This window comes from Zeugodacus cucurbitae, chromosome 6, assembly GCF_028554725.1.
Source record: "Zeugodacus cucurbitae isolate PBARC_wt_2022May chromosome 6, idZeuCucr1.2, whole genome shotgun sequence".
In the NCBI taxonomy this organism is placed as follows: Eukaryota; Metazoa; Arthropoda; class Insecta; order Diptera; family Tephritidae; genus Zeugodacus; species Zeugodacus cucurbitae.
In genome coordinates, this window is record NC_071671.1 from 5,374,601 (window position 1) to 5,387,547 (window position 12,947).

Genomic DNA, 12,947 nt, shown 5'->3' on the forward strand with positions numbered 1-12,947 from the left:
CATGGCCCTTGGTTTGCTGAACATTTATGTATCATATATTATTGTGCTAGATTTTTATTTACATTTTAATAGGTTTGTTATACTCTCGCAACAAAAGTTGCTAAGAGAGTATTATAGTTTTGTCCACATAACGGTTGTTTGAGTCCTAAAACTAAACGACTTAGATATAGGGTTATATATACCAAAGTGATCAGGGTGAAGAGTGGAGTTCAAATCCGAATGTCTGTCTGTCCGTCCGTCCGTCTGTGCAAGCTGTAACTTGAGTAAAAATTAAGATATCTTGATGAAACTTGGCACACTTATTTCTTGGCACCATAGGAAGGTTGCTTTCGAAAATCAGCAAAATCGGACCACTGCCACGCCCACAAAATGGCGATAACCAAAAATACATAAAGAGCTATAACTAAGCCATAAATAAAGTTATGAAAGTAAAATTTGGGACATAGGATCGCATTAGGGAGGGGCACATTTGAATGTATTTTTTTTTGGAAAAGTAGGCGTGACCCCGCCCCCAAATACGTTTTTTGTATATATCTTGCAAACCAATAAAGCTATATAAACCAAACTTTCTGCAGTTGTTTTTTAGCCGTTTCCTTATACAGTCTAAAAATGAAAGAAATCGGATAATAACCACGTCCACCTCCCATACAAATTTTACATAAGAAATGGCAGAAAAAAGCTGCACTGAGATTTTTTTACAAAATGGAAAATGGGCGTGGCGTCGCCCACTTATGGGCCAAAAACCATATCTCAAGAACTACTCTACCGATTTCAATGAAATTCGGTATATAACACGTTCTTGACACCCTGATGACACAATTTTGAATTCCATCTGATTCGTTCACTTTATAATGTATTCATAAGGAACCAATGAAGCCAGCGGAATAAAACTTTACACAAATACTGTATTTGAGCTGTGACATCACTTGTGGAAAAATTGTCCAAATCGGACCATGACTTTTCAAGGCCCCTGATATCGAACATGAAGAACTCAGTGCCTAAGGGTAATTTTTCACCGAAAATATAGGTAAATCTCTAAATAAATTGCGAGAGTATAAAATGTTCGGTTGCACCCGAAATTAGCCTTTCCTAACTTGTTAATATTTCTTTTATCTTGTTTATTTCTCAGAAATGACCGTAACTGGTATTGCGAACTGAAGCATGGACTTGAGATCCTCTCATGACTCGTGCATGCAATAAATAGTGCTAAGAGCTTCACATAAATCTTTTCGCATTCGAAATTAGTATAGTAAAATTATAAAAACATAAATTATACAATTTTTGACTGTACATCGGCTGAGAATTTAACTTACAAACCTACAAGTATGAACATTTTTCTTGGGTCAAATCGATCATAATACCTTATATACATGAGTCATAATACTATATTGCAACTAATATACTCTGGTATTAAAAAACCGCTACTATTTTTATTGTCGCACATACACACACACTTTTTTCGAAGTTTTTTTTTCGGAAGTATAATAATCGTTTCCTTACCTAATCACCTATTATACTACTATATTGGATTATGTAATGATGACTATTGAATGTTGCAGGTACAAAGTAAAGTCCGATTTTCTTTATAAATAAATGCGAAATGCGATTTAAATTTGAGTATATTACGGGTTTAAGCAAATCAATACGGTTTAGTTGACGCTGTAAGCACAACACCTAAACCCTAAAATAAAACTAATATCAAATTAGCACATAATGACGGCACCCAATATACGTCCGCTACCCGAACATCTACAAAAGATCGCTATCGAAGAGTTGAATGAGCGACCCGAGCGTTTGGCCGCGGATCTACAGGCGTTAAAGACCTGGGCCATACAGGAGCCACATTTAAATGTGCGACTCGAGGATCAGCTGTTGGTGGCATTCCTGCGCGGTTGCAAGTTCAGTTTAGAGAAGACGAAATCGAAATTGGATTGGTTCTATACGTTGAAAACAAAATATCCGGATTATTACACGGTACAAGATCTGGATGCGCCGAATATGATGGAACTCTTAGAATATGGGTAAATATTATACATACTTATTATTTTTCGTGAATTATTTCCAACGAAAAGATCATCTGAGATATCTGTTTGAATCTAAATTGTCGCGCTGAAACAAAAAGTGGAATTTCCTACATTATAATTACGCGATCCGATCACAAATCCAGGCTATAATGGATGTGGACTTCGTTCTGTAGTATTTTAGCATTAATAACACCAGTTACCAGTTGAAGAGCGCTTATCTATTAATAATCCCGTCATACACAGAGTTAAAGCTCTTTGAACGACTCCTCAAACTCCTGTCGTTAGATAACTTGATGTACATACATATATACTTTTCTTCGCAGAACACCTTTAGCACTGCCTATACCGTTACGCGAGACTGGACCGCGCATTGTATTTGTTTGCGCTGGCATTTATCCAACCGATAAATATACGTTTAAGGATATAATTCCCATATCGTATGCCCAACAGGAGCTATGGATACGCGAGGATGACAATGCAATTGTGAATGGTTTTATTGATCTTGTAGACGTTTCTCGCATAACCCCTGCACATATTGCACATCATACACCGAGTCTGATGAAGAAAATCGTAGTACATGCCGAGAAAGCCATACCATTGCGTCAACGCGCAACACATTTTATTAATTTACCGTCGGGTTTTGAAACACTCTTCAAAATGATAAAACCCATGCTACCAGCCAAACAGCAGGATCGTGTGAGTATATGAATAAATTCATTCCAATATAAGTATTCGTATAATTAATACTCGGCCAAAATCAGATTTTCATGCATGGCACCAATTTGGAGTCACTATATCCACATATACCACAAAAATATTTGCCGAAAGAATATGGCGGTGAAAATGGCAGCATCGAGGAACTAAAGAAGGACTCAATAAAATACTTTCTGGATCACCGTGATTATTTCATAGAGGATCTGCAATTTCGAAATAATGAGAGTCTACGTGTTGGTAAACAACCGGATTTTGAGAGCATATTTGGTATGGAAGGTTCATTTCGAAAACTCGATGTGGACTAATTGTCTACTATTCAAATATGGTTTGAAGGGTAAAGTTAAGGCTTTGAAATTAAATATATATCAATAGTTAAGGTTTGTTAGATTTCAGTTTTGGAACACAGAGGTTAATAAAGAATACTTTAAAAACAATAATTATGACGATACTTAACTCAATAGCAACAGATTACAACATATAAAATAGTACAACAAAAAATATTATATATTTTTTCTCTTTTTACGAGCCCAGGATCTACAGGTGTTAAAGAGCTGAGTCGAGTAGCCTGGAAGTTCATTTTAGAAATTTAGTGACTTTGTTAAAAATAAACGAAATAAACAGATTTATACACAAACACTAAATGCTAATGAGTAAAGATAGACACCTAGTCGGCAAAAGGTTCTAATTATATATAGATCCACATCTCGCGCTCAATAAAATATACGAACAAATTTAATTTTTAATTTTATAATTTATATGAAATCCATTATGCACGCGTATATGTATTGAGTTAATGCTGAATCAGTTTAGAGATTCAACACAACTCCTAGCTATTATTGTTCTTTCTTAAATATATGCAAAATAAATTTGAATTTATGAAATCTATGACAATGTAAGAAAATTGTGCGCTTTTGATACAACTTCGGATGTTCTTCACTAATATTACAGCTAAAACATAACACAAGCAGACATCAGTAGCATTGAAGATCATCTACAGTTCAGATGCTCTTAGGCGCGTTATCACCAGTTTAAGAGCTCTTTTGAGTGATCTTCATAATCACACTCTTCACCTCGGTGTAGTTTTGCAACGCATATTCACCGTTTTCACGTCCATGACCGGACATCTTGTAGCCACCGAAGGGTGCTTGTGCCATCAATGCATTGTAAGTGTTTACCCAGACAGTGCCGGCGCGCAGACCCTGCACAATGTAGTTAGCCTTATCGATGTCACGTGTGAAAACAGCCGCCGCCAAGCCGTAATCAGATTTGTTGGCACGTTCAATTACCTCATCCAATGACTTGAAACGGATGAGCTGTTGTACGGGTCCGAAGATTTCATCGCGTGCAATTGTCATGTGATCGTGCACATCGGCGAATACGGTGGGCTCAACAAAGTAGCCAGGCAAATGGTTGGCCCGACTGCCGCCCGCAACCAATTTGGCACCTTCGTTTTTACCCTGTTCAATCAAGCCAAGAATGCGTTGAAGTTGATCTTGATCGATTTGTGGTCCTTGTTCGACATGCAATTCAAAGGGATTGCCAACTGTGCGCTTCTTAGCACGTTCAGCGCTGCGTTCAACAAACTCATCATAGATTTTATCTTCGACAAATGTACGCGAACCGGCACAACATGTTTGTCCCATATTGAAGAACAGACCAAAGTGTGAAGTCTCCACGGCATAGTCCATATCGGTATCGGCTAAAACAATGTTTGGACTCTTGCCGCCCAACTCCAAAGTGACACGTTTCAAATTGCTACGACCCGAAGCTTGCTGTATCAGTTTGCCAACCTCAGTGGAACCGGTGAAAGCGACCTTATCGACATCATGGTGATTGGCTAAAGCAGCACCAGCTTCACCAAAACCTGGCAATACATTTACCACACCTTCTGGGAAGCCAGCTTCCTTAATCAATTGTGCAATATAGAGCGCAGACAAACTTGTCTGTTCTGCTGGTTTTAAGACAATTGTATTGCCCGTAGCAAGCGCTGGACCCAATTTCCAGGCCATCATGAGAATTGGGAAATTCCATGGAATAATTTGTGCACACACACCAACGGGTTCGTGGCGCGTGTAGGCAAAGAAATCACCGTCAACGGGTATGGTCTTTCCGTGATTCTTATCAGCCCAACCGGCGAAATAACGTAAGTTCTTAATAGCCGCTGGCACATCAACATTATAGGCGACAGCGTAGGGCTTGCCATTGTCCAGCGTTTCCAAACTCTATAAGTAAGAAAAACGTTACTTGTATGTGAGAAAAGTATAATTCGAAACAAAACTTACCGCCAAATAGACGCGATCGCGCTCCATCAGATCAGCTAACTTATTCAAATGTACACCACGCTCGGAGGCATCCATGTGACGCCATGGTGAACCAACTCTGCAATAATTTAAGTATTTGTCATTTTAAAATTCTATGTGTGTATATATAGTGGCTCAACAAACTTGAAAGCGGTGCGTGCAGCCTGTACAGCGATGTCAACGTCCTCCTTTCCGGCGCACTGGATTTCGGCAACAGTTTGTTCTGTGGTGGGATTTATGGAGCCGAATGTTCTACCAGTTTTACTCTTATGCCACTCGTTGTTGATAAAAAGCTGGAATATGCAAATTAGAACCAATGAAAAAATATGACCGACATTAAACATTGATTTTTTTGTTAAAGATACACTTTTTCTGGTAAAGTTCAAATTGTTTTATAAATAAGTTTATAATAAGTGCCGAGTCAATTGAAAGGGGACACTTGCGGGCTGCTACTTTCAGGCAGTATGACTACTCTGTAATAATGGTGAAAGTTGGTGAAGGAAGAAATCATAAGACATACAAATATTTGTTAATAAAATTTCATCTTTATTACTAACAAATTTATACAAAATATTCTGTTTAAAAATAATTTCTTCAAAATGCAAACAAACATTATTTAAAAACTTTATAGAACATAGCCCAGTAATGTTGAGCAATATATTGAGTTGCGACTTCTTTAGAACGTATATACAATAAACATTGGTTTTCTATTGCTTCCGAGTATTCACCAAATAAGCAATTTACACCCAAATCCCTTTGTGTTTGTGTTAACCATCTTGGGGACCAAAATTCGTCATAGTCTCCCTTAGGTGTTTCCAAATGATTATCAAGATATGACGAGCAACGTATTGGTTTAGCTATACTCGATACGAATTGTGCCTCTGATCCAGAAGAGCAAAAGTCAATTCTTTTATTTGTAATAAACTTGGGATCCTTTCTACTAATAATAGTTACGATAACTTGTATAATCGAAATGTCTTCATTTAGCTCTGGCAAATTGTAATTTTCTGGCATTATGTCATTGGGATTAGAAAGATAAGTATTTGTAGCGAATTCGTCTTTTCCATCCACATCAGTCGTACTCCATTTTGCACCTGGAATTGGATTGTATTCCCAAAAATGCCTGCGTACTTCAATTGATGTTTCCCGGTCCGCAAGTGAAGTGACAATATTACGTAAATTTGTAAAACGTACATTAATAGGATCACAGTGTTGATCCTGTTTTAAAAGTGGCAAAACTGGCACAAAACTATCGCGTCCATATTGGACATAACCAACGGCTGACAATAATTGATGTATAATCGTAAAGTCTGCCCCCATACATTCAATTGATCTTTCAAAGTCTTCAGTTATAAAATATGGTGCATCGGATTTACGAAGATCTATGATACAATTTCGAAAACCTTTATTGATTTTCATATGCAATCTTAATAAAGTAACACGATACAATGCGTTTGTCAGACGATAGTATTCGAAATCTTTGTATTTATTCTCTAACAACAACTGAATTTCTTTAACTAAACAACGAATGTTTAAACCAACTGATCGCGTACTGATTGGTAATATTATTGGTTTAGAAGACATATTTTTGGAAAAATAACTCAACAATTGCCTATTGATTTCGTACGAAAATAAATTATTTTATTTAAGCGTTGGGAATTAAGCTGCTCGATTCTAAATGCATTTTGTCCACAAAATATCTGTTCCCAGCTACATAATTGCGCATTGTGGAACCAGTTTAAGAAAGCCTTGCCAATACGCTGCAAAAATATAGAAGCAACAAAGCTTTCGCTTTTGCTTTTGCACAGAAACCACTGCAAGTCAAACATGTTGGAATACACTGCAAACTTGCTATTTGTTTATTTTATAACAATTAAATTATTAAATGTACATAGTATATTAAATTATGAGACAATGAACTGGGAGATGTGCAGATGTATATACAGCATTTATTTTATATGTACATATATACAAAATGAGATTTATAAAATTTCCACTTTAAATATTATTGTATAGATTTTATCGCAAAAACATGGAATCTTATCAGAGTGTCAGGAGCACATACTACTAGTATGTTATATTAAATATGTTTACATTGTTGTCTAAAAAACAAACAAACTACAAAACAAAGCAACTTTAAGTTTAATAATTATTTTTTATGGTAAAATTCCAGCTGTGCAGTTATCTAATTTGAAAGTGAAACAAGAATTATTACATTCATGAAAAAAAAATCACTTTTCATACTTTGGACAACATATCGCTCATTTACTTGAATAGTGTCATAACTCAAAAAACACGATTTTTGAGTTGAGTATACAGAAATGTGCGCAGTTTCATCGTCCATGTTCTATAAAAATTTCATTCCGATGCGTAGGAAAATAAACCGTGATATAAAAATGTGCCGTTCTTAAACTTATTTGTTGCATTAGTTTTTAACTACAATAACGACACTTCTCAGTTGTGCCAGAATTAGTTATATTTTTTTTTTTACAAAATAACGACATATTTTGTATTCCAACACATATTATTAAAAAGGTGAATTTGATTTTCTTTTCAGAAAGAACGACACATTTTGTATTACAGCGATATTGGTGAAAAATAAATTAAATTTTTCATATTTCTTCTTTCAGCAAAAACGACACATTTGACTTATGACGGCGAAATTGATTTATATTTTTCACAAATAACGACATAATTCAAAGTGGATCACATTTATGCCCAAAAAATAGCATTAGTACACTCTATTTGGTCCATTTATGCTCAACATTGTATTTAATATATTACAGGCCACTAGATTTGTCAATAAACTGATGGCATTTTTCTATATTTGCTAAATAAGAGACAATTGAAAACTTTAAATCGCTCTCCTGAAAAATCGACTTTTTTGAGTTGTGACACTATTCAAGTAAATGAGCGATATGTACATATAATATTAAAATATATATTGAAAGCCGATTTTTAGTATACGCAAATCTCGCGAACGGTTATTTAATTTTATATACTGTAATTTATCAAAATACACAAAAGATAAGCAAGCATACCAATTGAATTGTATAATTACTTTTATTGTTTTTGGCTGCGATAATAAATTATGGCGGAAACTATAAAGGAAATAAAGGTTATGTTTAACCAAAACAGTATATATTATAATTTGTTTTTGTCCAAATATTAATATTCTTAGTAGTTAGATTTATACGACAAAGTGCTTCTAATGTTTAGCATATTGGCTGGAAAATATCTAATCTAATCTAAAAAAAAAATGATAATATTGCAGGAAATATCTGCAAAAACACCAGAAACTTAAAATATCTGTTAAAATGTTTGATACTATAAATACAAACATTATCGTGTACCTATTTAAAAAAAAAATAATGTTTTAATTTTAAAAATGCTTTCGCTTTTCACTTAATATTATGTAAGCAAACCGATAACGTTTTCTTTTCACAAAATGTTATTTGTACAGTAAGCATTTGTTTGAATAATCATATTTGCGTGCGATTATGAATAAATGCATATTATTTACGGTAACTTAGCCTTTGAATAACAAAGAAATAAAAATATATATATAAATAAATGAAGGAAAAGCAATAAAGTAATACTTAAAAAAATCAGAAATATAATCTTTTAATGTGGCACTCAACAGCTGTTCACAAAGCGAAATCAAAACAAAAAAAAAATGTCATAATAAAAAATAGGGCTCGACGCTAATAAATGAAAAGAAAGACTGTGAGTCGTGCTCACTTACAAACTACACTCACGAAAGTTTATAATTGCAGCTAGAAACTAAATTTAGTATGTAAGTATTTAGTTAGACCAAAGGTGATAAACCATAAAACTTATTATAATATAAATTTGCACACTCATTTAACTTTTTAGCGCGAGCGCTCAGCCATTTTAAAAGTCATTAATCATTAAGTGCTGCTTGCTAAGTCGCCGTTTCCCGTATAAACAAACGTAAGCTTAGCGTCAAACTGAAAAAAAACTGATATTCATACCTAGCTCAGAATCAGCTCATTATCAGCCTAGAGTGACTTATTCTTTTTTTGTTGTTGTTGTTTTTTTTAAATTATTAAACAATTATTAAGAATACATCGAATTATCAGCAAACACATATGTATGTATGTATGTATTTTCGAAAATTCATTTGTCACAATGCAAGACATTTTTATTTTTATTGTTTTTTTATTATTATTTTTTTAATGTCATTATTTGCATGAACCGCATGTAATAAGACACTTATTTTTTAGACACGGTTTTGCAACTCACTGATAATATTTTCTGCTTATAATTCAACAACAATAGATTTCTTTGCGAATATTAGCAATTTAAATTGATTTCGTCTAATCATTTTCACTTTTGTTGTTGCAACAATTTAAATGTAGTACATGTTTTTTTTTTGCATAATCACAGCAGCTATGTGATCTGTATTCGTCTTAAAAAAATTATATATATGTAGGTAAGTGGATGAGTGCAGAATTATATTTTTAAGCGTTTTTTTCAGTCATATAAATACAAATGTATACGTGTATGCATATACACATGTGCAAATACAAAGTAGTCAATTTGTATTAAAAAGTTGCTCTGTAAACTACCTGAATGTCGGTTAAGATGCAAATTAGCAATTGTATACATATACATACCATAAAAAAACAATTTAGAAACCCAGTAGGTATAATTTTGCTTTAGAATATAGGATTACAATTTTTTAGAAAATAATTTTTTAATTTTTTAATTGATTTGGAAAATTGAAAATTGTTTTATAAGTATTATTTTTACATAATAATATAATAAAACGTGCTATATTTCGTCAAAATTTTAAAAATATAAAACACTAAAATTATTAAAAATTTAAAATTTTTTAGTAATAAATTTTTTAAATTTTTAGGCAAAAATTTTGTATTTTTCATTTAAGTTTTAAGAATTAATTAAGTTCATAAAGCATAGCCTCCATATAAGATAATCTGATTTTATTGCCCATTCATTCTTGTATACTCATTAAAGCTATGTCTGCAATAAGAAATTAATAATTTAAATTTCCTGCAGGTATAAAGCACAGCATAGATCAGAAAACTACTTGTGCCAGTATAAACTAGAAGTATATTTAGCAACTAGCGTGACTGGCAAAAAAATTCAAGACGCAAAAACGCCACAAATTCAATAAATAAACATTATAAAATACAACAACTAAGAGCATAAAAGAGACGTGCGACCGGCTTGTATGCGCTACCCACTTGACTTGGTTTATACATACGAGTATATGTATGTACAAAATTTATATAAAAACAGCTACCAATACAAATGCATGTACGTGATTTGTATGTATAAAAACCAACAAAACATGCCAAAGAACACCAACAAGAATTGAAGAGTTGAGAACATTTTATTAGCGCCAATCACCACTTGTGCAAAATAAAATCATATTTCATACAGGGGCGCGTGTTGCAAAAACAAACAAAAAAAAAAATAAAAATAAAAAACAGACCGAAAAACAAATCAGTTTTCAATTATAAGCGGCGAGCGGCAGGAAACTCTGCGGATAAGATAAATTGCACTAATATTGCTGATACTAATACTAACACAAATACAAACATATATACATTATATATACTTAATAATAATCTTAAGTATAGAACTTACACCGGTATACAGGATCTCTGGATTGATATGTGGATCTGGCACTTGGCTGGAATATTTGGCAGCGCTGCCATTCAGAGAGGCGACCAAGGATTTGCCGGATGACACCAGCGCATTACTTCTCAACAAACGCAACATTTTTAACTGCTATTTGACACTTTTTTGCACAAAATTTAAATAAATTAATTAAAAGCAGTTGACACTTAGCAAGTAGAAAATAATAATTTTAATTCTGTGACACTGCAATTGTTTTAAGTGATTATGTGCGCTCGCTGGTTAGATCGCACACTTGTGTTTGCTTTGAACCGCTTTTGGCAACTGCTGGTCGCGTAGCTCTTTCCTACTATACATATGTTTTGTATGTTGATTGTGGGCCTGTTGCGCGCAACGAGGTGTGTAAATGGCGGATGATAGGCAGAAATTTCAATAATAGCGAATAGTGACAGCTGCTGGCTGGGGACAGTTGTAGTGGAAGCTTTGCGTTCGCTTTTAATTATTATTTTTTGTTATTTCAATGAGAACGCTTGTACGAACCGTTACTATTTAAAGTTTTTGTGTTAAAAGCTTTTGCGGCAGTTTGAAAGCGCTTTTATGCTTGTTTAGCTGTTGGGAAAGTTTTAAAATTTAATTTACTAATTAAAATTGTTTAAATAAAATATTTTTTAATAAATAATAGAGAGTGAAACTTGATATATTATTAAAATTTAAATAAAAATAAAATTAAAATAAAATAAATTAATATTCGAATATCAATATAAAGCTTTTTTAAGTTTAAGTTCTTTTCGATCTGCAGAAATCGTAGCGGGGAATTGGAAAGTTGAAAGTGATCTCTTTCAAAATATATGCACCAATGTTTTGAAAAACAATTTTATTTTGAAAACAATAAAGAGCGTTCATTGTAAAATGTTTTTTTTTTCGCGATTTCTTTGTAAATGGACAAACGATCTATATATAAAGAGCTCATTCACTTAAGTTTAATATGGAACCAAGGGCTTTTTAATAGAAACCGATTTCATACCGAAAATCTAATAAGAACTCCGACATGTTTTTTAAAGTCTACGAGATGTTCGGATCTACTTTAGAGCCTCGCAAAACCAGGCTCATAATTATCCAAAACCAAAACTCATAATTATCCAGACTAGACCAGCAATGTATCCCCGCATGACACTTACTACTACTCTTTGCATGCCCAATTGGACTCAAAGCCCCTTGTTGTTGTTGTTGTAACGATTATCTATCTCTGCCGGAACGGAAAGCATAAATCTAGTTGTCGTCGAGGTCATCTAACGGGAGGCCCAGGAAGCATGCTGTTTCGACGGAGTCGGACCAAAGGGAAAGGGGTGTTAGATGAGAATGTTGGGCATGCAAATAGGTGGTTAGTGTCATGCGGGGACTCGTTGCATGCAGGACATGCATTTTGTATGTCGCGGTTCACTCTGGCATCTAAGCCTCTCTCTCTCTATGGTGCGACACTGTCCGCAATGACAACTAAATTTGCGATTCCCCCTTCAATCAGGGCTTAGATCATAGCTACTACATACACTTTAAAGCTTACTAAAGCAATATCTATTTTTAAAACGCACCGCACTACCATTAATAGCGGTTGGTTCAGCCGACCATTAAAAGCTAATAAAAAAAACTATGTTCTATAATTTAATATATATCGATGTATGTATGTATGTATATATGTACTCTTCCATGTTAATTATATGAATAATTGAGAGAGTAATAATTAAAAATCTCTAATTACATCCACATACATATATGTAACGGGTGATTTTTTTGAGGTTAGGATTTTCATGCATTAGTATTTGACAGATCACGTGGGATTTCAGACATGGTGTCAAAGAGAAAGATGCTCAGTATGCTTTGACATTTCATCATGAATAGACTTACTAACGAGCAACGCTTGCAAATCATTGAATTTTATTACCAAAATCAGTGTTCGGTTCGAAATGTGTTTCGTTTTCAAATTTTGTTCAGCGATGAGGCTCATTTCTGGTTGAATGGCTACGTAAATAAGCAAAATTGCCGCATTTGGGGTGAAGAGCAACCAGAAGCCGTTCAAGAACTGCCCATGCATCCCGAAAAATGCACTGTTTGGTGTGGTTTGTACGCTGGTGGAATCATTGGACCGTATTTTTTCAAAGATGCTGTTGGACGCAACGTTACGGTGAATGGCGATCGCTATCGTTCGATGCTAACAAACTTTTTGTTGCCAAAAATGGAAGAACTGAACTTGGTTGACATGTGGTTTCAACAAGATGGCGCTACA

General features: G+C 34.1%; 2 protein-coding genes across 2 annotated transcripts; one reads left to right on the top strand and one right to left on the bottom strand.

The window, feature by feature from the left end:
- Window positions 1-1,606: 1,606 nt before the first annotated feature.
- On the top strand, window positions 1,607-3,787 carry LOC105211216 (alpha-tocopherol transfer protein-like). Its single transcript, XM_011182553.3, has 3 exons — window positions 1,607-2,021; window positions 2,348-2,720; window positions 2,786-3,787. Exons 1-3 carry the CDS (start codon window positions 1,714-1,716, stop codon window positions 3,041-3,043), a joined length of 939 nt encoding a protein of 312 aa, XP_011180855.1. The 5' UTR covers window positions 1,607-1,713; the 3' UTR covers window positions 3,044-3,787.
- On the bottom strand, window positions 3,470-11,004 carry LOC105211220 (aldehyde dehydrogenase, mitochondrial). The gene is made up of 4 exons (XM_011182557.3): window positions 10,676-11,004; window positions 5,183-5,331; window positions 5,021-5,117; window positions 3,470-4,960 (listed from the first exon to the last, which is right to left on the bottom strand). Exons 1-4 carry the CDS (start codon window positions 10,808-10,810, stop codon window positions 3,767-3,769), a joined length of 1,575 nt encoding a protein of 524 aa, XP_011180859.1. The 5' UTR covers window positions 10,811-11,004; the 3' UTR covers window positions 3,470-3,766.
- Window positions 11,005-12,947: the final 1,943 nt, after the last annotated feature.